The 27,049-nt window shown below is 41.5% G+C and overlaps 3 protein-coding genes across 9 annotated transcripts in view; 2 read left to right on the top strand and 1 right to left on the bottom strand.

Moving 5' to 3' along the window:
• LOC137448576 (protocadherin Fat 4-like) overlaps positions 1–10,512 on the top strand; it is a 32,213-nt gene extending 21,701 nt beyond the window's left edge. The window contains exons 24-35 of the mRNA XM_068153231.1: positions 573–716; positions 2,380–2,624; positions 3,103–3,212; positions 3,896–4,030; positions 4,543–4,679; positions 5,318–5,515; positions 5,896–5,990; positions 7,267–7,422; positions 7,930–8,127; positions 9,046–9,171; positions 9,566–9,767; positions 10,138–10,512. Coding sequence (XP_068009332.1) covers positions 573–716; positions 2,380–2,624; positions 3,103–3,212; positions 3,896–4,030; positions 4,543–4,679; positions 5,318–5,515; positions 5,896–5,990; positions 7,267–7,422; positions 7,930–8,127; positions 9,046–9,171; positions 9,566–9,767; positions 10,138–10,302 — 1,911 coding nt within the window. The 3' untranslated portion in view covers positions 10,303–10,512. The remainder of the gene's footprint in view (positions 1–572; positions 717–2,379; positions 2,625–3,102; positions 3,213–3,895; positions 4,031–4,542; positions 4,680–5,317; positions 5,516–5,895; positions 5,991–7,266; positions 7,423–7,929; positions 8,128–9,045; positions 9,172–9,565; positions 9,768–10,137) is intronic.
• A 323-nt stretch (positions 10,513–10,835) lies between these two features.
• Positions 10,836–21,653, top strand: LOC137448579 (activator of 90 kDa heat shock protein ATPase homolog 2-like). Its single transcript, XM_068153243.1, has 9 exons — positions 10,836–11,054; positions 11,195–11,385; positions 15,839–15,924; positions 16,519–16,633; positions 17,217–17,305; positions 17,650–17,772; positions 18,955–19,056; positions 20,281–20,332; positions 20,579–21,653. The coding sequence occupies exons 1-9, from the start codon at positions 10,975–10,977 to the stop codon at positions 20,752–20,754; spliced, it is 1,014 nt and encodes a 337-aa protein (XP_068009344.1). The 5' UTR covers positions 10,836–10,974; the 3' UTR covers positions 20,755–21,653.
• Positions 21,654–25,563: 3,910 nt separating this feature from the next.
• USP34 (ubiquitin specific peptidase 34) overlaps positions 25,564–27,049 on the bottom strand; it is a 118,743-nt gene continuing 117,257 nt past the window's right edge. For all 7 annotated transcript variants that reach the window (XM_068153223.1, XM_068153228.1, XM_068153227.1 and 4 more), the window contains one exon: positions 25,564–26,845. In XM_068153223.1, the coding sequence (XP_068009324.1) occupies positions 26,235–26,845 (611 nt within the window). In that variant the 3' untranslated portion in view covers positions 25,564–26,234. The remainder of the gene's footprint in view (positions 26,846–27,049) is intronic.

The following is a 27,049-nucleotide window of genomic DNA, read 5'->3' as shown; positions in this document are numbered from 1 at the left end:
GAAAGAGTTGTGAAGCACTGGCACAGGCTGCCTGTGGAAGTGGTTGAGCCACTATCCCTGGAGCCATTTAGAAGATGTGTAGCTGAGGTGCTGAGTGGCATGATTTGGTGGTGACCTGGCAGTGTTGGGCTAATAGTTGGCCTGATGATTGTAAAGGTCTCTTCCAACCAGAACTATTCTATGATTCTATAACTTTTTATGAGAGAAAATGTAGTTTTCAGCAAGTTGTTCTAATTCTTTTATTTATTAATGGAACTAGAATATATGTGGTTCCCTTAGCTGTATCTAGCAGCAGCAGAAAGACATGTTGGCCTTGTGAACTCATCCTTTTCTTACTCATTCAGACACCCTTCAGGTAGAATCCTACTGCAACACTGAATTCCTGCCTCTCTTGTAGTAAAATCCTGTAGCAATCTCTGATGTTGAGTTCACAAAATAAAAGCTAACACAGTATTTCACCACAGCATTTTCTAAATCTAATCTATGCTTCTTGTTGCATATGCAAATAATGAAAAGAATATCACCAAGACATTCTAAATGGTCTAAAATGCTAAAACCATTTTGTTTTCTAGGCAGCAACTCATGTCACTGTTCTAGTGATTGACGTGAATGATAATGCTCCAGTATTTGCTCAGAGTTCCTATTCTGCTTCTATAAACATGATTAATCCTGTAGGTACTCATGTCATAACTGTGAGTGCCACCGACCAAGATCAGGTAACTAGGCCTGCTTTAGTTTGACGTGGTTTTAAGCTGCAGCCCAAATATATTTTTCTCTAGGCATGAAATGATAAATGTAGCAGAAAGTGAATTCTGATTGACTAACAGCACTGTGAATTGGAAATTAGGACTTCTGATGTTTCCACCTTGGCACTTATGTACTCCCTGTCTTTGTGCATGCTTCTTCAGCCTTAATGGAGTTTTACTGATGATTCAGGAGTGTACAAGGGCTAAGGCAATTTAGTGTCTGTGAAGTTATTTGAACTTCTGAAATAGAAGAATCAGTGAAGGCTAAATATCATCTAGCTGGCTCATACATGGAAATGCCTGCCTCTGAAGTGTGGTACCTCAGCTAATTCTCTCCCCATTTTTTTGAAGTATTTTTGTTTGATACATCTGTACCACACCCATCAAATAGTATCCAGATACTGGCAGAGAGATCCAGTAGTCACCCAGATCACCATGACAACATCACTACTAATTATGTCATTTAAAAGATGAAACATGTACAAGTGACAACAAAATAGGTGGATCAAGTGCTTATTTCTTCACCCAGAATCTGGGTTAAAATTGCTACCTATTAATGCAAATAATCCAATAGGCCTTTTGCTTTATCATCCTTCTCAAGGGTTTTTGTTGTTTTTTAATGAAAAGTGAAACTGCTGATGAAAGTTGCTGGACTCTGTGAGACCTGAAACTCATCCTTCAGATAATGTGCCTGGTCCTCTGCCATGCAGAGTAGCACTCAGCCAATCCTTTGCTGCCCCTTCAGGATTCTGGGGTAGAGTCCAATACTGAAACGATTACATTTTGCTTTATATTCTTTGCCTGTTCCTGAAGTAATTATAAATGTACAGGCTACTTAATGACAAGAGATGTTCATGGTACAGTTTGGTCTTGCTGCTGCAGAACTATGGAAGAACAGAAGACAATGCTTTTCAGAAGTGCAGAACCCAGTGCAACAGAGCCAGCCCTAGGGTTTGTCAAAATGGCTTGTCTCAGAAGAGTGAAGTGATGTGCATAGGGTAGAATGTATCCAGCTCTCCTGTGGCAGGCAGGAACACAACTTGCTCTCATTGCAGCTGGAGGAAGTGTTTCTCCTCAAGGTGTGAAGAAGAGGATCTAAAGGACTTTGGCTTATTCTCATTGACATCACACCTTTATATGCCTTGCTACTCTGACTGTCCCCCTCCACATGCCCTTATTTTCATCAGAGATTTTTTCTTCCCCACCCCCCTTATTACTATGTAACTGTAAAATGCTTGTGAATTTTCTTCTGCTTTGTGTTTTTATTCACACCTATCCTCCCATAGGTAGCTTTCACTCTCAAAAGAAATTTATTTAGAGGCATTTAAATGTTGTCAGATTTATTGTTTCAGTGTTTATCCCACCCTACCCTAGGAATAGCTAATTGCTATGGGAATTAGCAATAACTTAATTTGGGGGAGGTGGGGCAACTCTGCCCATTAGCCCTTTCCTTAAGCACAAAGCAGCTCTGAGCCTGGTTCTCTCTAGTTATTTAAAAACACCTCTGGCTTTCTGTCCCTTTAAGTATGAAAATACTGGGATCCCAGTAAGTCTGTATGATGAGGCTTGGGACAATGGAACAAGGTGGTCCTGCAAGCAATAGTTATATGAAGTTCTGTTCCTTTCATGGCAGGGGCAAAATGGCCTGATTGAATATTACATCCTCCCTGATCGAAACGTCAGCCCATTTTTCCTGATAGAAAATATACATGAGGGGAAAATAATTACAACTGGAAACCTGTCTGATTTTGAAGAGATCCACTTAACAGTGATGGCTAAGGACAAAGGCTTGCCGTCTTTAAATGCCACTGCTATGATCACTCTGAATGTGTTTGACAACCGTCCATTTGTTCCTCGGTTTAATGAGTGTGAAATCAGGTGAGACTTTCCTCTGAGGTTACATTACTGGTATATATTCTCCTGGGAGCAAAAAAAAAACACAGTGAAGTTGAAAGCTGAAGCTAATTTTCATATTCTTCTAGGCAGAAGAAATGACATCATGTTTTCTTTCAGCAAAACATGAAATTCTGCTATGCCAGTTGTTTTGTGAACATGATGTGAGGCATTGCCTTTGATTTCTTTACTGTGCAGCTTGTATAAGCCAGATTCTTTGTTATTTTTCTCTTGCACACTAAGATGACCCTCTTCCCGAGGCTTTACTCAAGGATAAACAGAAGTCTGGCTAGAAAAGCAGGGCTCACACTGCACTCAGAAAGTCAGTGAGCTCTAGCAAACAACTAGAGGGGAGTGGGCTGGATTTTCCACTGAGAAATTGCTCTTAAAAAGTTAAATTTCTAAGCTTGCCAATACATCAACTTCTGGAAGATGTAACATTATGCTTTCTCATTTGTTTTAGCATTTCTGTTTTGGAAAACACAGGAGTGGATTATTTCATTTATGCTTTCACTGTGGTTGGAGCTCTTGGAAAATTGTTAAATTATACAATTGTATCTGGCAATGAAAAAGGTGAGTGCTATTTCCTTATGAGCTGAAATAGCTAAGATAGCACAATAACCTGTCTTCTGTGTGGCAGACACTGCTGTATGTGAGATGGAGATGAAGGAAAAATTATTTTTCATTTAAAAATAAAAAAGGAAAAGAAAAAGCAAGTACACAAAGAATTTATCTTGAGGCTCTTGGTCATGGACCTTGTTTGTCGTCTTTGACTAAAGAGGGTGGTGGTAACTTGCCAGAAAATGGGTTCCTGTAGTCTTAAGTTACAATCATTTTGCAGATTGGAGAGCGAAGGTAGAAGTTGCTGTTAGTGAGCAGCTTCTTCCCTGCCAATCACTTTGTCTAGCATTTCTTCATGCTTGCTGCTGTAAGGGCACCTGTGCTCCCTCAAGCTTTTGCAGCTGTGCTGTGACTCCCATTTGGTGCACAAAAGAAGGAAATCATTAGAAATTGAGAGGAAAACCTGGAAATCAGTGAAAAAGGAGTTGTGCAACAAGAAGCTGCAGTTCTGTTTCCAAGTGTGTTGCTCTTTTACCTATTTAAAGCCTGTTTGGTCTGGGAAATGTTGTTTCATTTTCTTAAGAGCAGAGGATTAATGAAACTTCATAAGAGCAGCTAAGGCACAAGAGGTAGGAGGGATACCAGTGAAATAAATTGTAGCTGTAACAACAAAGGTGCACATTTTTTCCTTTCAGGTCATTTTAAATTGGATCAAAGAAGTGGTCAGCTGAGAACAGCAATTAATTTGAACTACGAGGAAGTTTCTCAGTATGTGATTTTCATTGAGGCAAATGAAGATTTCTCTTCTGCTGCAGGCATACAGCGTTCAGGTAACTTTATTCTTTGTAGGACATTTCAATTTAAATTAGAGGTGATGAACACTCTACACGATGAACTTCTGTATTTGCAGTGTAGGAACCATGATTCTCTTTAACTGAAAAGTCTGATGCAAAGGATGAAAAGCTGAAGGTCAAAGTTCTGCAGAGAAAATCCAGCAGCCTTCCCTCGTGTGTGCAAACCCTCACAGAGCCCTGTTGTCATCTCAGAAAAGAATATAACATCTGGGCAGGAGCTGGAGGAATGTGCCTGTCCCTTGCTTGGTACAGCACAGCCAGCTGGAGAGGGCTGACAGACAAGCAGTGCTGTCATCTTTTGCCTTGAGCTGCCCACTCTTACTGAAGCCCCAGGACTGAGCTTCTCTGGGCACATCCTTCCAGCATCCTCTTTCTTCTCCCTCTTCCTCACATGCAACAGAGATCCTGTTGCAAAGCTTCAGCCTGACCTGGCCTTTGAAATTTGTGCTTTGCTGGTGATTATTGTTGCAGTTGTGTTTGTTTAACAGGTCTGTTTGCCCCAAATGTGGCAATGCTGACAATCTCAGTGCAGGATGTAAATGAAGAGCCAACATTCTTGAACAGTACCTACTCTGCTCGGATACCAAATTCTGTGCCATACAAGTACCCTGTAATTACAGTTCAGGTAAGGTCTCTGTGCTCTTTGTGAGGAGAGAAATCTTTTGGAAGATTTGTATTTTTCCCACTGTTAAAGTGGGTTAAAGGAACTGTTACATCTGTTATTGAAAACTTGAGCTTCTGCCCATCATCTCAGTTTATCCTAATGCTAGTGGGGGGGATGAGGTGTTCAGAAAACTGACCTATACCTGCCCTACCAGTGGGGCTGTCAGAAGAGCTGTACAATCTGTTCAGAATCATGCTGCTATTATGGATTACAGACTGCACAGACTACTGCTCTCTTTGGCACCATTAACCACTTTTTTTAATCTCTCAGTCCTGAAAGGCAAATCAATTACAAAGTAGAGCAGTTCCCCTTTTTTTCTGTCTGGTTCAGTTCTAGCCTGCTCCTTTTATGCTTGCAGCCACAGAATCCTCCAGACTTTATGGTAAATGTGTTTCCCCTTTTATATCTTTGGGGCACAAACTACCAGAATGACACCACTTTGTTTAGTGCAAACAGAAATATTATGACAGCACTGTCCTAGAATACTTCTTGTCTTACAAGTACCAGCTGCAGAGTTTAATTATTGAAGAGCAATGTGCACCCCAAAAGCCACAAGCTGAGTTTCACAGATCATCTCTTTTATTTTTTTTTAAACACAGGCCACAGATCCAGACTCAGGAGAAAATGGACTTCTGCTGTACAGCTTAGTGAATAACCAAGTGGATGAATTTGACATTGATGAAAACACGGGGCAGGTTTTCACAGTTTCTGTAGCAGGAAAGGTTGGAACATTTAATCTGGAAGTGCAAGCTGCAGACCAAGGCACAAGAAAACTCACAGCCCAAACAACAGTCGCTGTAAGGAAGATTGCTATTTATAGTCCTGATTTACTTCCATGTTAAAACTCTGTATGCAAGACAGGCTAGGTTTGGTGAGGACAAAAAGAATTACTTAGCACCACACAGTGAGACTGGCAGAATCACCAATCTTTATGACATACTTCTAGGTCAGAATTATGAGGTTGCCATTTACACTGGCATATAAAGATACAGTGACACGAAGACTGAAGAGTGACTTTGAGAGGACAATTGTTATGTCAGAGGACAATTACTTTATATCGGAGGGGTTTGGGTTTCTGGGTTTCTTTGGAGGTTTTGTTTTGTTTGTTTTTGAAAGCCAATCTATGAGAGTTACAAACATCTTAGAAAATTTTACATGTGATTTCTTAATTTATTAGGTAACTGTTGATTCCAGTTCCAGTAACAACATTGTGGTGGTGGCACTTAATCAGAAGATCAATGCTGTTGAAAGAAACATTCCTGAAATAAAAAGGTATTTTTGAAACTCTAAAACTTATACTGCTAAAACATCTAGTGATTAAAAATGTAGAGTCCCTTTGAGACAGGGGTCTGACAGCCTACAGGGGAGATGGTACAGCCAGTGCCCAGGGAAAGCTAGTTCTTCAGCTTGATGTAGCTCTGAATAATTTGAGGGAATTCACAGGAATCCACCATATTTTTCCCTGGCATGGATTTGCCCAGGGATGATGAATGTCAGAGGTCTTTGGACTGGATGATTTTGAGAGGACTCAGTGGTTTTTTTTTGACAGCCTAGGATAACACTGTTTCATAGATAGTAGGCCCAATATACAAATGTGGAGACAGACAGGATGGAATTCACAAACCAAAGCCAACTTTGCTACAGATGAAAAATCAATCTGTGCCAAAGGAGGAGAAAAACAATGAGGATTATGAGGCTGGATTTCCCTCCTCCCTACCTTTACTGTTTATAATACCATATAGGTATCACTGCTTGTATTTATAACAACTAATGCCAAGCACGAAATGATGCCTATGTTTCTTTGGAAAGAAACTAAATATATGACATACTACACAATATAGGTTATGAACTCTAGGGATGGAGGTTAGCCCTCCCCTGCTTTAACTGTTCAGTTATGCTAATGGCACCTATCTAAGACTTTTCAGACTGTGTAAAAAAGTTATGTAGCACCTACTAATGGAAACTATTTTTGCTTACCAGAGATAAGGACAGGGTTACTTTTTCCTCACTCAATGATACCATCTTGCATTTTTATATGCTTAAATTAAAATACTTAATATCTGCAAAGATACTACTTTTCCTGTCTGTTGTGGGTTTAAGGCACTGGGATGTCTTAAACCATAAAGCACAGACCTCCAAAGAGATAGACAGGACCCAGGATTGTAAATTGTTATTCTATCCCATAATTCTGCAATCCCTTTATAGGCTGGCTACACAGCCAGCTCTCTTTTGTCCATTCTCTCTTCTCCTGGGAAGGTGTGAGCTCTCATCTGGTACTGGGGAGGATTTCAGGCCTATCTTTTGTCTTGAGCAGCCTGGTTAATGTTTTCTACGTAATTCTGGGCTGGTTGGGCCTAATGTAAGGAGGCATGGGGAGGAGAAAAGAGCACTTAGGTCTGGGTATTAAGACATGGCTGGGGGGAAGTTTTCTTGGTGTGTAGTATATATTATGGATTTATGTATTCTGGATTGTATAATTTAATTTCCAGAGTAAAACAATTGGTCATTGCCCAGTTAATTCCAATTTTTTTTCTTAATATGATGGCAGACTTCTGGAAGATAAACTCTCATGGCAAGTGTATGTCATTGATATTCATGCCAATGAGTTGGAGAGAAAAGCAAAAAGCAGCACTGATGTAACCTATATGGAAATCATTGCTTTTGATGAGAAAAACAATGAAGTACCTGCAGAAGATTTGAAAAGGTCTGTATAGCACAGTTTGTCCTCGGGGTGTCAGAGCTATGCAGCTAGGTTTGGTTTCCCTTAAAATTATTAGTATCTTGGATTGGACAGGTTTAGATCAAATAACAGTTTATCTGAGATTTATCTCAAGGCTTAAATGGATTTATGAGAATTCAGAAAGCTTACATTCTTTGTTGAAAAGTAACTTTCAGAGTTTGTCAAAAACATGAATAAGGGTCTTTAAGCAAAATGCATTCAAAAGTCAGATTTAAATAAAACTGGAGCAGAAAGATTATAATTGACATACATTTTGCTTTTGGAATTGCAGAATGTTGATGAAAAGCTTGTATTTTAGATGTATTTTACAGTCATGACATGACAGTGGTGTATTCATATAAGCATCCTGTGAAGGACAGCTGCTATCTAAACACGTAATTTCCAGACTCAACAGCTCTCCTAAACTAGTAATAGTGGCTGATGTTACTAATGGAGGTCAGTAATGACAGCATTTTACCCTTCTGTCTTCAGAAATCTAAGAGAGCAGAACAGTGACATTGAGATGGAACTGGAGAAAATATTTTCAACATCTGTAACTGCTGTTATAGAAGAGCCTCCTGCAGAGTCAGCGACTCCTGAACTCATTGCAACCATCGTGCTGGGTGTTCTGCTAGCCTGCATTCTCGCAGCCTTCCTGGCATACATAGTTTTTAGTAAAAAAAGGAACAGGTACAAATAGTTTAACAATGTAATTTAGACTTACAACTAATAAGTTTACTTGAAATGTCAACCTGAAAAATACTTCTCTGAATTATTGATATTTGTGTGCAGTATTGCCCAAGACTTGCTGTAAATCAGAATGCCTGGCATTGTGCTGTAGATACTGGACACATGACTACCGCTTGGTTTCTTCTTGTGTTTGTCACACAGCAACAACAAATACTTTTAAAATCAGAGAAATGGGGATCACAGACATTTTAACTTTGAAGGGGGGGCATAAATAACTGTATTATACCCACATAAGTCTCCTCTAACCCCATGAATGCTGAAACCACGGGAGGTTCTGCTGCTAACTTCAGTGGCAGCAGGTCCACATGATAGAGGAAGACAAATAGGAGGTGATTCTGTTTTTCGACTCCACCGTGGTGTGACCTTGCCTGGAATACTGCATCCAGCTCTGGAGCCCTCATCATAAGAACAACATTAACCTGTTGGAGAGGTCCATAGGAGGACCATGAAAATGATCTGAACACCTTTCCTATGAGGACAGGCTGAGAAGGTTGGGGTTGTTCAGCCTGGAGAAGGCTGCAAGGGGACTTTACTGCAGCCTTTCAGTACTTGAAGAAGGTCTATAAAAAAGATGGGGATAAGATTTTTGTTGCAACAGGACAAGGAGTGATGGTTTTAAACTAAAAGAGGGGACATTTAGACTACATACAAGGAAGAGTTGGGGTGGCAAAACACTGGCTCAGGTTACGCAGAGAGCTGGCAGAAATCCCATCCCTGTGAACTAGTCCCCTGAATAATACTGCAAATAAATGTCTGCTAAGCTGATGACACGAGTGCTTCATGTTCTGTTTCTAAAACAACTGTCAAGCCAGCCATAGAAAAGAACTAATTTTATTTTCATGTGTTTCTCATTTTCAGAAAGTCCAATCCAGAGAATCTGGTTAAGAAGCAAGCTGAAATTGTGGAGGGAATTGACAATCCATATGTAGCTGACAACAATGGAAGTCTGAAAGGTTTAGGGAAACTAGAGCGCATGAATGATGCGTAAGTGGAATGCTGATATCACAAATCTCTAAACCAGCATATCTGAAGTTCTAGTTTATTCTGGTAACATAGGATTTTCCTTGCATCTTTCACTAGTGTATAGGTCAACTTTATGAACTCCTACAAGTTAAAACTTCCACACTTGAAGGAAGCCAGTACTTTTTAATCTTGTCTCAGAAATTACAAATTCCTACTTATTCTTTGGCAAATCATTAAACATTATGCAGAAAACCCCCTTCAGGATACAAGAAGCTACTTACCATTCCCCTGGGTTAAATCCCAGTGATTTTGAGATCAGTATGTATACTGCTCTCAGTTTTAGAGAGCCTAAGATTTTTGTCACTGAACTATTTGCAAGCTCAAGGTGTTACAAATTCTCCTAACTCTCTTTCAGGAAAAGTGAAGTAATAGCTTTTAGCAACCTGAGGAACACCAGAGGAGGTGATGCTGATAAAGACCTTCAGATGGATGAACAAGGTGATTGCCCTGAGACATTAAATTGCAACAGTGGACATGAAGAAGGTGTAGCATCTGGGAAAGCCCTCAAACCCAGCAATGTGTATGCCCAGCCTGCTGCAGAATTCACAACAAAGCAGGTACTTAGCTCTCACACCATTCTTGGAATCTGAAAAGCTATTTCATCCTTGTTCAACAAATAACTGGAAGAATTGTTAAAAGTAAAGTTGGGATGTAAGTAAAATGAAACAAACCCTGCCTTATGTTAAATAATAAAGATCTCTGAAGAGGAGCTGTGTTTTGTCCCTGCTGAGAGCTGTATGTCCAGAGAATGGGGACTTCCAGCTTTTACAGAATGTGTAAAGAATCCTCATGTGCTGTTTCCAAAACCTGCAGCCTTGAAAATGATACTTTCTTTGTAAGCTTCACGTTATAGGATTCTTACTGCTTAGAATTAGTCTGTTACACCATTTCACAGCTTTCTGCCTCATGTGTGTTGTTTTCTTGCAGGATCACTTTCTGACAGATACAAATAAAGAGTCAGCTCTTTCCTTAACACCTGATCCCAATACCACTGAAAAAAAAGTGAAAGGAGTAAAATTTTCAGACGTGGCAGTTATCTTGCATGCAGAGCCTGAAGATTTTGAACTTGATGACGTATCTTTGAATCAGTAAGAATGCTGAAGAAAATTTTTTGGAATTAAATGAGCAATAATGACATGTAAATGCAATCTTGATCAGCCTGGAGTTTGTGCTCTAACAGATGGACAAGAAAGGGCAAGCTCCAGAATGGTCACTCCCCTTGAAGGGATGCTCTCCCATAATCTATTTGTTTTCGTATGATAATGTGTGAAAGGGCAAGCTAATAAAACCAATTCCAGCTCTGCTGCCTCGTTATTATTTTGGATTAGCTCTTTTCTCAGGCATCACTCCTCTGTTCTTTGCTCTTTGCCGCGTCTACTATTTGAAAAGCCAAGCCTAGCATTTCCTAGTTGCGAGCTGCCTTTCCTCCCGCCAGCACTGGTCAGCCCCCCCAGAAGACACTCTCGTCCCAAGTCCAGCACCACCTTTGTCCCGGAGGTCCCGAGGCAGCCAGGGCCACGCCCCAGCAGCGCCTCGCCGCCGGAGGAGCTCCGCAACAACTGAGAGAGGGTCCCGGTAGCTCCCTCCTTCCCTTTCCGCGGAGTATGTGTAAGGGAGGAAGGGCGGCGCTGCCTCGTCTTCCTCCTCCTCCGGCAGCAGGGAGCGAGGGACGGGGGAGGGGAAGTTTCTGGTACCTTCTGCCTGGGTCGCCCGCGGGCGGAAGCGGCGGCGCTACAGTGGCGGGGCCGGGCCGGGGTCAGCGCCATGGCCAAGTGGGGACAGGGGGACCCGCGCTGGATCGTGGAGGAGCGCGCGGACGCCACCAACGTCAACAACTGGCACTGGTGAGGGGCGGCGCGCGGCGCGGCCGTTACGACCGTTGGGGCTCCTGAGGCGGCGGCCCCTGGGCGGGAAGGAAGATAAAGGGGGGACATGGGGACTGCCCTGACGGCCGGCGCTAAACGGCCCTGCTTTGCCGGCCCAGGACGGAACGGGACGCGACTAGCTGGTCGAAGAGCAAGCTGAAGGAGGTGCTGGTAGGGCTGGTGGTGGAGGGCGAGGCCGGGCGCTGCGAGATCAGCGACCTGAAGCACGTGGAAGGCGAAGCGTCCTGCAATAGCCGCAAGGGGAAACTCATATTCTTCTACGAGTGGAACCTGCGCCTCAGCTGGAAAGGTACGGGGGGGGGGGGGGGGGGAGGGGGGGGAGGGGAGGCAGGCGGGCGGGTCTGAGGGGACTGGCACGGCAGGGGCACCTGCCAGCGCCGGCCTGTGGGGGAGGGCGGTGAGGCTGTGCCTGCCCGGGCTGCTCTGAGGCGTTTGTCGGGGGCTAGCGGCCGGTCTGACCCAGGGCACTGCGGACAGCGAGGAATCGCCCAGTCTGCAGTGGGAGAGCTCCGCTAGTTTGCCGAGACTTTCATGGATGGAAGCGCAGGGACTGAGGACCCTGCATGGTGCCACCCATGGCCCCGACTTTCGTTGAGAGATAGGCGTTAGTAAGGGCTGCCTTCGAATTTGGCGTGAGCTTGGCCAAGTTGGTTCTGCTCCTTTGCTCTGCAGAATCAGGAGTGATTCCTTTGGACAGGAACTGGCTCCCTTGGGTTGACAGGACGGGAATGCTGTAGTGAGCTGCAGTTATTCAGCATCGTGCGGGGATTGCGGGAGGGACGTGGGCCTGGGCGCTGATACGCCTGGAGTTTTCAATAGCCTTGAAGCAGTAGCTTGTCGTTTTTCCTTCTTCACCCGTTTTTTGGTACCACGCGCGTTTCTTAGCATTATTTTAACAGCACATCAGCACAGCATTACTCCTCTTGCTCTGCAAGAAGTGAATTCTTTGGTTGAGGTGAGATGCTCAGGTTGGCTCTAGTTCCCCGGCGTGCCCAGATCGCAGCTATGTGCTTCACACGTGTGTATGGATAGCAGGGAACAAGAGAAACTAAGGAATGTAAAAGTGCACCTATTTTTAAAAATTAAGTGTCGTTTGCTCTGAGGGTAATGAATTACACGAATTAAAAAACTGTTCAGTGGGAAACTAGAAACGATTCTTGATTGTTTAGGAGATCATAGTCTCTACCCCTGCATTTTTGTAGTGCTGCATCTGCTTGCAGCCCCAGCTCCTGGAGGTTCATCCTCAGCTCTGCTCGTTCTGTGGCGCGCTCTTTATTTGTAGACCGACTTGATAGGATTCTGGTAATAAATCCAGGAGTTATTTCCATTTATTGCATGCTTAAATTTGATGGCAAATAATGGACCATCTCTTGCACTGGAGTAAGGAGCAGGGAGAGCTGATAAAAAGTGCCTGCATGGGAAATTGTACCTGGATGTGTTAATGCCAAATGACAGGCTGTTCTTCCCTAGCATTCTGCATTTATTTCTTAGGCCTTGGCTGTTACTGTAGGAGGGAATGCCAAGGGCCATACTTCATTTTCCCTCTTAATTCCTGTGCCCCAAACCAGAACTGTAGTCTCTGAATCAGTGTTTCACGTAACCCTTTTAACTGCTTTAGTAGTTCTCCTTTTTCGTGGTACCCTTTCCAGTGCAGCTGTTCGTGATTATATTTTTCCTCATTTGACTGGAACATGAGTGTTTACTTGTATGCTGAGGCCATTACACCTATTGGAACAGATTTGGACCCAAAGTCGTCTTCTGCAATAACAGGGACTGAAAGAATTACTATTGTTTAATTACGTTGATAATTAACTACTTAAGTGTTATAGATGTCTTAAAAACTAAGAAGGTATTTAAAGTGGTGATCTAAACGTTAACAGAGAGGAAGGCAGGCAAACATTATATACTCTGTTGTGCAGTTTGTATGGTATAGTTTAAATAATGGTAATGAGAGTTATTTTAAGATGAGCTAAAATCATCTAGGTTTTGAACACTAGTTTATTTTTTGCTGGGGTTTTTGGTTTGTTTTATTCCCATTTATAAAGCTTAGAAGTAGGCAGGTGCAGTATTTGGCTTAGTTTTCTATACAAAGTTTTTCCAAATCCTTTTTCCTCTGCTAGGTCTTTATGCTTTGAAGTGTTTAACTATGGATAATTAATTGCATTAGGTACATTGCTCAGTTCTATGTTGCACTGAGTGGGTGATGCCTTTGAAAGCTTTAAGGGAGTTTTAAAGGAGTTTGCTACTACACAGTGAAATTCTAAGAGCTGAAGCTGATGGTTTTTTGTCTAAATTTGATTGCCATCATGTTGTGCTTTCTGAGAGAGTTTAGACAGACTGAGCTGCTAAAAACATTGCTGTAATTAGTTTCTTTTACAGGTCTTTTAGGATAACTAGGGGTTCAAGCTATGATACATAAAAACAAGATAATATAAATGCTGAAATTTACATCTGGACCGATGCTGGAAAAACATTGCCTGTAGCAGTTCAGGTTACAGAGCAACATGAAAGTGAGGAACTAAGGGAACTTAATGGTACTAAAGCTGAACAAAATGTCCATTCTGTTATTTTCCTGAAGATGTAGTGAGGCTTTTAATGTATTACTCTGTGTTTTGATGGACACTTGCTGAAAACTGCTGTATTTCCTGTTAAAACTTGGGTAATTCAACACTGGGTCCATAGGTAGGTCTTTCAGCCACGTGCTTTCTTTGCTGATTGGCTAAAATGCTGGATTGGCTGGAAACGAAGAAATAATTATTCCATAGGTCTGTAACTGGAGTTCCATGGGATCAAAACAAATAATGTGTTTATCACAAGGGAATAGCTTTGTTGGTGTTACAGTGATACTAAGAATGCAAAGCTGTACCAACATTCTGTCTGTGTAACACTCAACACTCAGCTCTGTCTGTTAGCTGGTTGGGCTTTGGTGTCCAGCACACATTTCCATCTGCATTAATCCCTTGGGCAACACATTTGTTTACATTTTTTATGAATTTAAATTTGTTGTTGGGCCTGTGTGACTTGGGAATCTTTATTGTAAGTGTTGTGAAAATTGTTAGTAAGAGTAGGTGAATGGATGGAAGTCAGGTTTTTGTTTTGCTTCTAAAATCTAGTTTCTGCATGCTTGCCCTTCATTTTGGGGGAGAGTAGCTGATAATGAGATTTGTTTCACTCCCTGCAAAGATAATGCTTTGTGTTTTGGTGTGTACTAATGCTGGAGCTGGAAGAAAGCAGTAAAGAGAAAATTAAGATGGCTGCATGTGATTTGTGTTGGGCCCGGAAGTGTTTTAGCAGTTGTAATTAACTGGTTCACGTGGCTTTGTACTTGAGCTAACAGGTTATCCTGGGAGACTTTGAGAAGCCTGAGAGGTCTTCTGGTATAGCCTTTCTCTGTGTGGATGTGGGTGTCTGCTTCTGAACTAACAGACTTTGCATATTGCGCTGTGCTGTATTGACTTAGATGCTGGCTAGGAGGAGATCTTTGCTCTGTATTTTTGTGTACTAACCCTAGTTTGCTCTTTTTGTTGCTAAGAAACATCAAGGCCTTTGTGTACTTTACTGTGATCTTGGCCTGTAGTAACTGGCATTATACCCCTGTGTAGTGCTCCATTAATAATGTGGTGGTTGTAGTTCAGTAGGTGGATCTAGGCAGCCCCATTGGAGGAGGGAGTCCAGAAAAATACTACACCTGCCTTCACGATACTTCCTCTCCTGAAGTCATATGTAACAATGGGTTGTTTGTATATTAGAGTTTTGCTGACAGACCGATAAATCTTGTTGTTCTCTGTGTTTTGACACCTCAGTTGATAAAATGAAGGATAACTCGATTTGGGGTAAAAGTGCTTGTTTCCATTATTGCTTTCTAAAGAGATTTTAACATGATTACATACTGAATGAATTTAAACAACTAACCCCTTTTGCAGGCAAGGGGAAGAAGGCTTCAGTGTAATGAAAAAAAAGACCACAAAAAAAGGTGTCATAACTGAAATTCAGTATTTTCACTGTAAGTTCAGAGGCAGAGAAGTACAGTACAGGGTTTATAGCCCAGGCTGAGTGAGTTAGAGCTGTAAGGTCAGTGATAGTGGGTGGCCTTTGCCCTGGAGGATGCAGAAGGGGAGAGTCATTTTTGTTTGTGTAAAGTTTTTGCAGTGTGTACAGGGATTACTGGCAGTTTGCAGTAAAGAGTGAGAATGTGTATTATAAACAACTTGCATGTGAAGTTTCCTATTTCTAAAAAATTTCAGCTGTACACCTGTCCATTATACATCCATATGTCTGATGGTAACGTGCCTGCCTGTATGTTGGGAGCTTTTCAGCTATTCAAGGAAGAATAGTTAGCATTCTAGAAAGCTTCTAAATAAAAGGCAGTTGAGGGGAAGAGGAGACTGTTTCTCCCCATCACACGTCTCGATTCACATCCTGTGTAAGTGGAGAGCATTAGAACAGGTAACAGTGGGGGAGCAGTAGCAGAAGGGTAGCGTAGACTATGCTGTGTGAGATGTACCTCTGTGCATGTGCACACCTTAATGCATCTATACAGGAAACTGCAGTTCTGAGAGTAGTTTACTGTGATGACAGTACTGTGACACATTTCAGAGTTCTAGTTGCTATTCTCTTAAGTTAGATTCCAGGCAACTTGCTTCAAGTAATGCTTTTACACAACTGATTTCCAAGTATAAAACTCTTGCTATGGGGGAAATAGTTTTTAATAATGCATTTAAGAATTCATTATGTTAATACAGGTACAGTGAAAGAGTCTGGTGAGAAACATAAGGGATCTGTTGAAATTCCTAACCTGTCAGAAGAAAATGAGGTAGATGATACAGAGGTAGGTGTGAAATACTGGTATGGCTATATAGGTTCAGAATTCTTAAATAAAGCATTAATCAACGTATGAGCATCGTGTTTTGATTTGTTCTGTAATGAAGTGTGATAATTACACTTGGATAATTTATTTAATGATTTTGGGTTTTGTACTTGGAATAATGGCTTACCTCTGTTCTCAAATTTACCTACCAAGAATGTGCACAATTTTCTTTGCTAATTACTATCTGTGATGATATATTAACTGTAAATTTGAGAACAACTCTGCTTTTTGTAGCCTTAAATAAAAACCAAAACCAACACCAAACAAAAAACCACAAGCAGTGCCTGAACCTAAGAAGTTAAGGAATCTCCTTCTTGGTTGTCTCACAACTGATACTGTGGCTTCCAGATTCCTCAGCCTCTGCTGTGTGGTAGGCAACTCTGTTCTTAGTTGATGAACTTGACTTGTTTTTAAGAAGGGTAGGGTAAACTGAGAAGATAATGAACTTGAAATTGCAGAAAATAGCAAGGAAAGCCAAAACAGTCTCCTTATTTGCTGGAACCCAAAGGGCTCATGTTTAGATGCTGCTTAGATCTTGCAATTTTGTGTTTCTAGATAAATGTTAGCAAAAAGAAAGGGGAAGGTGATGTTCTGAAGGAGCTCATGAGAACTGAAGGAACCACAAAAGTCAGAGAGGCCCTGAGAGATTATCTGAAAGCACTTAAAACAGGTAAATTAAACCAGCGTGCTAGGTATGTTTTTATGCATATTGCTTTCTTGAACACGTGTAACACACTGACTGCTCCTTGGGGTTATATGGTTTTTATTTTCAAATGTCACAGCTGAGTTAGAGTAACTTAGTCCTACCAGTCTAAATCTTTATTGCTATCAAAGATGGAAGCATCCAGGCAGTTTTGTGGCTACCCAGAACCTGTCTGCTGTGTGACATGTGCTGACCACAGGGGACACTGTGAGGCATCAAGGCTAACTGGCTGGCTACAGCAAAGCAACACCCAACTCTCAGCTGGTCACTTCTCTGCTGCACTGTTCAGAAGTTGATGGAGAGGTTGCATTCCTTAAGTGGCAGATGGTAGTAGTTGTGGGTCAGGTAATTTTGGAAAGCTGGTGTTTTTAAGGGAAATTGCTGTTAATAAAAACGTATGGGTAAGGTGGGGAAACTGAATTGGAGCTTTATGTCTTGCTCCATGCTCCCATTCCCCTCAGTTCTGGCCAGTAGTTTTCATTAGATACCTCAATATCAGGGTGGTTGTACAGCTCAGTATCACACTGTAAAGTGCTTTTCTTTATTACAGAGTTTACCTTGGGGATGATTCTGCCAACAAAAGGTACTGTTGGTCAGGAGCTGGTCTCTGAGCAGAAACTAAGTGGGAACACTGTGCACGTAAGTTTGCTTTAAGTGTTGGAGTTGCCATAAATACAGGTTTTGCTGTGGCAACAACTACCTATTCCTGTGATTACTTTTGGGGTAGAACTGCTACCTTATTGCTGTGAGCAGGGCCTGTCATACTGAGATGACCCCTCACAGATTTGGCACTTAGTTCTTTCATGTAGTGTAGTGAGTCCTGATTAATAATACTGTTAAATAAAAACGGGAGTTTGCTGTGTAATTAACCTATATTCACAACACAGATTTTACAAATGCACATGTAACAACAATCGTGCCATTCCAGAACCTTTCAGTATTTGATCTTGTACTCATTCATGTGAGTGTGCTTTGCTTTGCAGGATTCTGTTTCACCACAATCTCTGGATCCACTTGGTGTAAAAATTCCAACAGTGAAGATACTGATGAAACAAATCTTCAATTCCCCAGCAGAGGAACTTTATCGTATCTTCACAACTAAGGAAGTAAGTGATACTTTCTATAGGTGATACAACTTAGTGTATCCAAATAGCTGTGTAAGAGATGTGCCGCATTCACATCATCAGGTACAGGTAATACTTCTTATGTATATTAAATGAAGACATAACCATCCAGGAACTGGAGGCTTCATGAGCTGCCCTTACCTTCAAGTATTTGTAGTTCCAATTGTCATAATGTGCTCTTCAAGCTTTGCTGAATACTGTCACCTTTTAAGCCACTGAGGAGTTTCAGTGGTGAAAACACAAGAGCAGTGGACAGTGGCTGAGGCTGTGTGTCAGTTTGGTCTCCTGCCAAGAAACAACGGCTGGGGAGCTGACCTGGTTGTTGAGTTCTTAGAATAGCAAGCAGAAAGCACTAGAAGGTGGCAGTAGGATCATTCTATTGTTACCTTTTTAATGAGAGCTTATTCGTGTGGCTTAGACCTCGGTTTTTGTTGTTTTCCTTTTTTGTTGCCTTTTTTTTTTTCCCCAAGTTGCCACCTTATTATGAAGAAAAGCCAACTAAATAAGGCAAAGTTACATATTTATGTAGTTTGTATGCAGTTCCATCACACTCTTCTTTGATAGTTGGAAACAGCTTAGCTTTTTTAATGTAGATAGCATTCAGGAGTCTGCAGTGCTTGGTGACAGCACTGGTGTTAGCCACAGATTACAGCTTAATGAGATTAACAATGGGATGCAATGATACTATATGCTTACAGGATACTCGCTGTAAAATTACTGATTTTGGGGTTGTGCCCTTCAAAGGAACCTGGGCTGGTACTGGAGGCAGTTAAAATCACAATCCTGGTGCTACCTGTGGGTAACAGCGATGGCTTGCACTAGCTTGTGTGCCTTCCTTCCTCAAGCTGCTGTTCTGCCCTCTCATTTCCAAATCAGCAGCAGCCAAGCACACCATCTTGCACAGGTGGCCAGAGTCCTCACTGGTCTGTTTCCCACTCCAGGCTTTCCAGCATTTATATTCTCATTTTATTACCTCAGTGGCCTCTGCTACTACCACAGCCCTCAGTAAAATGTAAAGCCTGATTAGTGCTTGAAGCCTCTTATGTGTATTATTGCAGTTTAGTTAATCTCTTCAGCAGAGCTCCCTTGTATCACAACATGGTGTGTCCTGTATGTGTAGAGATGTAAAGTTAGCTGCCTTGCGTTGTACTTGTGTTTTGATAGGCGGTACAGAAGTTTTCTAAGTGTCCTGCTGTGATTGAACCTGAGAAAGGAGGCAAACTTCAGATGTTTGATGGCTGCGTCAACGGTGAATATGCAGAACTGGTAAAAAGCTCCCACTTTGCACTTGAAAAATGGGGAGGGGGGGGGGTGTTAGCTTAAAAAGTAGCACAAGCCTGTGACAGTTCAGCTTCTCTAATGCATATTCAGTTCCTATGTTTCAATGCCTAAATTATTAAATGATTATAAAATTATTATATTATGTGATGGTTCTTTCTCATTGGAAGGGCAGGCACTGACTGCACCAAAGTGCTTGTGCTGGGAAGAAAACTCTCATCCTTTTTACTAGGAGTGAGAAAAAGCAGGTTTAAGGTTTATCTCCCAAATCCCTGTCAGTTCTACCTGTATCTAGGGAAATAAGTTCTGGTGAATTCAGGGCAAATGTTACACTATCCCCATCTGAGTACTTTCACAAATAGAAAGGAAAATTGATAATTAGAGTTCAGTTCCATTTTTGAAAACTCTGAAACCATTTTCACAGTTGCTGAGCTTCAGACACATCCATCCAGATGACAGGCAGAAAAGATCACTAACAATTAGACAATTTTTAGAGAAGCAAAGACCTGGAAAATGGGATTCTCTGTTCAACATAACAAAACTTGTGACTCCAGAAGGGGCTCAGTCTGGAACTGAACACACTGCTGAACTGCTACACCTGAGCTTGGCTAAAGTGGTAATACCCCATTATGGATGCTGAGGGAAGTCAGTTGTTTTCACCAACCTTTGCAATTAAATAAGGAGCTGTTCAGATTATGTATCAAAATGTAAATGTAATGGCTTATTGAACACAATGAGCCTGATTCAGATTACATATCAGCTGACCTAATGCTTCTGCTGAGGCAGTAACTCTTCTGCTCATGAGCTGTTGTAAGGCTGCACATTTTTTTCTATGCAGTACTGCCCAACTTTTACATTCAAGGACATCACGGGCATACTCTTATCATGCTTACACATTTCTGAGGTGACAATGTGACTCTTAGTGGTGCCCATCTGAAGGTCTGTGAGAAACCCAACAGGTTGCTTAGTTAAGGAATCAGCCTGACCTTTCCCATAGACAAAACAAAACAGTGGAATGGAGTAAGCTGGTGAAAAGTTTATTGGAAAAAACAACCAACCACAAAGGAGAACCAATCTTCGTATTGCTTACACGCGTGTGTGTTATTACCTAAGATAATGCTCCTCTCCTTGTTTTTCAGGGGAGAATTAGCATTGAGTCGTAATGTGAGTTATCTCAAATGCCAACTGCGAGAACCTTTTATCTTCTTACAGGTCCCAAGTCAAAGAATTGTCCTGAAGTGGAGGTGTAGAAGCTGGCCTGATGGTGAGTCTTTTTGAGGAGCTCTCTCTGACAAGTGGAGCTTCTATTAGAAGAAACAAACATGACAGGTGTTGCTATCTGAAAGCTAACTTAGAGTGTGTTCCTTGGAGAACAGGCCAATGTCCAGAGCAGGTCTCACCTGTGAAAAGAGGCTTTTTTCAGACACAGGCAAAAACAGATAGGAAATGAGTAACAACTATAACCCATTAAAAACCACCTCACTGAAATGTCATGTTTTATTTCTTTCAGAGCATTATGCAACAGTTGCCTTGAATTTCAAGGATATGGCTCTGCAGACAGAACTGCAATTGGAGTGTAAAGGCGTGCCTGTCTCTCACGAAGACAGTACCAGACAATGTTGGAAGCAGCAGTATTTTGAAGAAATCCATAGCTTACTGCAGCAGACCCAAGCCAGCATGGAATGATACCAGCACTGCAGTTTTGTTAGGGCATTACTTTTTATACTTTGTTAACATTTGGTTTTATAAAAAAAGTAATTTATTTGTGGGAAGAATAAAGAACCACTTCTATCATACTGTATATAATTTAGGCATTATTTATGGAGGTGTGAATGAGGGGGCAAGTAAGGCAGACTATGTGTATAAAGGGCTTGCGTGAGACAGCTTCAGTGTAATGGCGATTCAGCTACAGTAAGGTACCATCGTAGGTAGGTTAAGTTACATGAATCAGTAGGAAGCATTTGCTGTTCTTTAATATTCTGTGTATCAAGTGGCAAAATGAAATCCTTCTTGGAGATGGGGTTCTTACCAGAGGTGAACTGAAAGGGATTATAAAACTGCTGAAATATTAGCTATTCAGGGAAATATGGGGGATACGCCTTGTTAAATATTTCTTAAGGTTGCTTTAACTACAGACTGAGTTGGCTTCTTTTTAGGGAAAGCTAATTTATGATGTCATGTAATTCTGGTTGGTATGAGGGTTACCACTATCCACTATTAAGACTGCATGCACTGTGCTCCCTTACTTGACCTCAGTGTGACAATTACTTTGGAAGGAACAAACGGTAATAATACTGCTGCTTCTGCCATTCTGTAAACCTTCCATTTGAATCATGTATGGCACTTTGCAATATTGCAGCTCAGATTAAAGTGAGCAGCTGTTTGGTAGAGAAACAGGAGTGAGGTTGAGGTATTGAAAGAAAGAGTCGCTAGCAAGGAGAGGGGTTAGCAAGGATAACTCAGTTTTCAAATACTTTGTTACAAGTGTATGAATTAAATATGCCATTTGAAACAAATTGACCAAAAAAGGGCAAGCTACTTTTGGAAACTCTGGTCAGCTCAATAAAGTATCTGGTTTATACATAGCTTCTCTCCATTCATTGATACTAAGTATAGCTAAAGGACTCTGTATACATATTTTGTTTTCACAGGAGGCCAGCACATGGCACCCTTACTGCACACAAACTTCTATCACCCAGAAGGCAGAGATGTGCTTCTCTTTTCTACAGAAAAGGCTTACCCCAAGATGTTTGCAGTCAGTTACCCACTTTGAAGTGAGGTGAGGTTTGTTGTAAGAAGAACAGGCATCCCACAGTGACAGGATGGACAGACAGACTGCTTACCAAGAATGGCATGACTTGTGTTTTAGGTGTCAAGAGGGTGGAGAACAACCTCTTGAGAAACATGATGTTTTATCATCTTTGTTTTGTAAGTCACCTTTTCTGATAAGTGTTCAAGGAGGAAGTGTGTAACATGTTAATTGCAGATTTAGTGTATTGGCTGACAAAGGGGCAATCCTTAGAAAATCTAGGTTCAGGAAGGGGATCAGGCTAAGCATTTCTGTGTGTAGACCATAGTAAGAGGCTCTTGTGACAATTACTATCTGGGAGCAGACTGTTAATTCTATTCACAGGTTTGTTCAAGCAGTGTATCCTACAGCCCTAGTACTTTGGGAAGGAAGCGTGCCAGTTTTCCTTCAAAACGTTTCCATCTGAGGGTGACAAGTGCCCACTACTTGTATGCTTTGCTAGTTCGAATTTTCTTGTCTCTTCCTCTAGCAGGAGTAATCAGCCAGACCAATTGCTAATAAGTGTTAAATAAGAAGTGACTTACTTGTGTTGCCAGCATTGTGCCCCTCGTCTCCAGGTGTGGGACAGTCATGACCCCCACAAAACCTTGCAGCTGCTTCTGTGAGGTCCAAGCCTGTGCAAGGAGGAAGAGCCCCAGCCAGGCCTCACTTCCTCCTTGAGGAAAGGACAGTGATGACACATCTTCTTTAAGTATTCTTGCTCTGTCATGCCTGGACAGTTTTAAGTTTGATAATATGTACAAGCTTGCTAAAGTTAAAAGACATGAAGTACCTACCCTGTCACCCTGCCTGTAGCCAGCCTGGGGTATGTGATGGGCAGACAGCTTTATGCCTCCAGACAGCCCCTGTTGCCTGTCCTTGCAGGCAAAGGAAGGGCATCTTCTCTTTTTGCCACACCAGCATTCCTGTGCTCTTCCCATCTTCACTGTATGCACTGGAACTTGGCTGACTTAGTACTGTGCTGCCAACCATTTCTGCACGCAGTATTTTAGAACTAAGAAAAATCAAAGAGAAGTTCATTTTGCAGTATCACATTTTAGCAGGTGGCCTTCAGGGGGATTTCTCATGGTATCAGCCAGCCATAGCATAAAGGGGGCAATCACCATCTTGGAGAGGCATAGCAATTTATTCTTAAGTGTAAAAATTGCTCATAGACTCTGCAAGAATTTAATAAAACACTGCTGATTATCCTCAGCCCTTGAGCCAGATGGAGCAATGTTAGCAATTGCATCACTTACTAACATAACAGCTTGATGATAATGATACAAAAATGTGCAACAAAATTATAGGAAACAAACTACATGTTTGCTACTAAGTAGGTCCCTGTGAAGGGCTCCCTATCCTGAGATTTTCCCAATATAGCAAAAGAGCAAACGAGTGGAGACAGATGTAGGTAGTTTATGGGGAATACGCTACCATTTATTGGAATTCCTGTGTTTTAAGGACCACTAACAAGCACAGCAGACATTCCATGGATAGCAAGCAGTAGGACAGAACTGACAGAGCACTACAGCACAGAACTGTCTTTCCTGGCTATTTTTAACTACATGGTCTCTGAGAAAGCCAAAAGGAAAGTTAATTATATATGAAAGCCTTGTAAGACTATACCTAAAAGTCAGTACGGAGCACTGTCTTGACAGTGTGAGTCCATGAGGTAAGGGTAAGGGCTGGCTGAGGGGGGACACCATGCACAGTGAGGACAATGGGAGGAGAAAATAATACAAAAGCTACATTTTGAAGAGCTTAGATGGGAAGTGGGACTTCCAGAAAGAAATACGTAATTGAGAGGTGAGATGAGCCACGGAAGAGAACAAAAACTTGAGAGACTAAGGAAGGCAGTTCAGGGTGAGTTTTCAAAGATGGGGATAGGAAAGCTTTCTTGAGGGCAAAGAAATACAAAGCAGAAAACTGAAAGGTGGCGAATACTACAGAAGAAAACATCACTTACAGAACATGCGAAAGGAGGAAGATAAAAGTCACACGTGCCAACAAAAATAGGGAAGAGCAGACAAGTTTGTGCAGGTACTGCTTTTGTTTTAACAAGTGAGGTACTGGGAAAAAAACAGTAAAAATAGCAGGAGGGAGAAATGGGAAGGTAATGTAAGGGAAGAACAGTAAGAATCATACTTCTGGTAATCTTGACAGAATTTTTGAGCAAACACTAGAGAAGGCAGCATTAAATTCAGTCAGTGCAGAACTACAGGCTAATCATTCAAGCTACCCAACATGCTTTTTAATGTCTCCTCAGATTTGAGCCAGCTTTTTGAAACCGTGCAAAAGGCAAGAGCTGGCTAACACAGCTTGCATGTGTGGCACGTGCCTTACTGTGCAGTGGTGCTTTGCTCACAGGCAACATCCTCAAAATAACCTCTAGGAGCCAGTCAATAGTCAGTGCCAACTGGACACAGGAGGGACGATGTTATCTGGCAACATGGAAGAGGAAGAATTGTGTATTACTTCCTTTATGTGTCATTTATGAAATGATGATGAAAGACTGGTTAGCCTTGGTGCACTTCAAAGAGGGGGTTCAAAAGAATCAGTAGAAATGTCACAAAAGAAAGACATAATCCCACCTTTCCAGTACAGATTTAGGGTATGATCTCATCCTGTGTTGGAAGCTGAAGTTCACAAAAGGGCAACAGCTGAAAACTGAAGTCAGACAACATAGCAGAAATCAGATGGCACATTTCTGAGAAAAGCAATTAATTGATTCTACTCACGAAGGGGTTAGAGTGGCTGCTGCTTCATCTCTTGAAGATTTTAGATCAATAGGAGAGTATCTTCCTAAAGCCATCTTCGCCCAAGAGTTTTGACTGGAAGCTGTTGATTTCTTTGAAGTTAAAATCTCTGGAGAAGTTGATCAGATAAAGGATAACAAAATTATTCCTGAAGGGAGTGAAAAAACTTATGCTTGGATAATAAGGAAACCAATTTAAACACTCACCAGCATCAATATAGTGTCTGTAAAAACAGGAATAAGAGTGCTAACAAGGAGGAATACAAAGGGTAACCTTCAGAGACACATTACAGAAAATTTAAAAAGAGTAGATTCAAGGAGTAGTAGGAGTCACAAAAGCATCACATAATAGATGCATGGGGAAGCAAAATGATGCTAAACTACATTAAATGGTAGATTGAAGGCATTTGGGGAAAAAAAGGCAAGATAAGTTGTGTTATGGAGACAAGAACAAATGAGCTAAGTGGCTGGAAAGTGAAGCTGAAAATGGAGTTTAATTGAATATTGCAACCAGTATCATTGACAGTCCAGATGATCACATAGGAAATGGATATTGCCCCGAAATAGCAAGGGAAAAGTGATAAAGGCATTCCAGCATTGCAGGGGATGAAGCCAGATGGACAGGCCCAAGGGGTGGCATGGGCAGAGGGGCTAAAGGAAGTCAGTCTGCAAATGGTGCAGGAGAAAAATACAGTAACACGGGTTAAAAACAGAGAAGTGAAATGAGAAGTTCCACTGGTGTCTGACAGCACCCCACGGTCTAACAGGGTGGGGAAAAAAAGTAACTGATCACTCCCTCAGCCGTGTGACTGAACACTCATACAAAGTAAACCAGAAAAGGACCAAGATTTACATCAGTACTATACATCATTTCTTGCTGCAGCTGTTTCACTTTTGAAGTTGTCTTTGATGAGAAATCCAAAGACTAAAGCAACATCTTATAAACAAATGAAAAGTCATCACAATCAGTTTAATGAAGTGCACAGAATAGCAATTGATCATGTCAATAAAAATAAACCAATTAATTTTACATCAAGTGTGCTTTATTTCCTCCACAGGTATTCTGTTAAATAAAGCACCATATATATACTGCCAGGCCACAGCTAAAGAGGATTCTTTACAGAATCAAATTTCTTGTGGTTGTTTAGTATACAAGTAAACTTAATTTTGATAATAAGAACCACAGCGATCTGAGGCAATCTGCCTCTATTATAAGGTACAAAACTGGCACAGAGGACACCATATTATACACAGTAAAAATGTCATAAGTTTAAATTACATCATCCAGGGCAGGGAGGCCCTGTTCTCCCAGACAGCCATATTAAATGAAAGCCACTACAGTGAACTCTTAATTACATAAAACATACCCATTATTTGATTGCCCTTTAAAAAGTGTATGGTAGATGCCAAAAAAAAATAAATCTGGAGTTCTGCCTGACCAAGAATGAAGCATATAAATCTATCTTGCCATTCAAGCAGAGAGCACTGGACAAACTGAAGCACAAAACAGAAATAAGCGAAACTTATACAAACAGCATTTTGAGGGAAGAAAACAAAACCAAAATCAAACAAACAAACAAACAAAAAAAAGACTTAAAAGCAGACATGCTCCATCTAATGTCAAGAAGCAGCTTGGTTTCCTTTTCCAGATACCCTCGTGACCACATGAATCGTAGACTCAATGGTCCTACACAGGATGTCTAAAATGTCATGCTGCTGCATATGACTAAAAAGTCCTCTGGAATGGCCACAACTGAGTGACAAACTAGTTTCAGGGTCCTGGGATGGTAAGGCTTGACCATCACAGCTTCTCAAATCTGCAAGGTCAGATAAAACTGCTGAAATTGATGTGGAAGGAAACTCTGAGTCCTCATCAGCTCCCATGGAATCCTTGGAAGTCTGCAGGTCCTTAAATTCTTTGCATTCCTCAAATTTACCATTTCCTGACTGCTCTTCCGTGTGCTGTGACCGTGTAGCTAACATTATGTCTTCTGAAAATGAAGGTGGAACTTCCATTCTGTACTCTTTGACAGAACTGTTTTCAGGGGAGGGAGGATCTTGCTCAGTGCCTGGATCAATGATTGAAGAGTCCCGTGTCTCATTATCTGAAGTGCTTGTTGGGGTCAGTGCCTCCCGGGGTTCAGTTTTAATGTCACTGATACAGCTATCTACAGTGTGCTCCTCATCACTGCTGACCCGTCTTCTTTTCACAGGAGTAGCTCCTTCATCGTCTGTAAGAAAAAGAGAAACTCCCTTAGGGGAATACTCGCTGCTTTCATGCCATACAACCAAGCAAGAGGCCTTTCACATCTTTATCCTCTTCTACATGGCCATTCCTTGCAGAAAACTCATAATTGCCTAGAATATTAGCTCGAAAATAACATTTTGTCCACTGCAGTAGTAAGAAAATAACCCACAGTGACACCATTATGGAA

This window comes from Melanerpes formicivorus, unplaced genomic scaffold, assembly GCF_026170545.1.
Source record: "Melanerpes formicivorus ecotype bairdi unplaced genomic scaffold, bMelFor1.0.p_v2 SCAF_25, whole genome shotgun sequence".
Classification (NCBI taxonomy): Eukaryota; Metazoa; Chordata; class Aves; order Piciformes; family Picidae; genus Melanerpes; species Melanerpes formicivorus.
The sequence above is the reverse complement of the archived record's forward strand: the minus strand, read 5'-3'. Positions and strand labels throughout refer to the sequence as shown.

Excerpts from the sequence above, each read along its gene's own strand:
- LOC137448579 (XM_068153243.1), top strand. The coding sequence starts at position 10,975 with ATGGCCAAGTGGGGACAGGGGGACCCGCGCTGGATCGTGGAGGAGCGC. Across the intron at positions 11,386-15,838 it reads CCTGCGCCTCAGCTGGAAAG|GTACAGTGAAAGAGTCTGGT; the intron begins GTACGGGGGGGG and ends ATGTTAATACAG. Across the intron at positions 19,057-20,280 it reads ACGGTGAATATGCAGAACTG|GTCCCAAGTCAAAGAATTGT; the intron begins GTAAAAAGCTCC and ends ATCTTCTTACAG.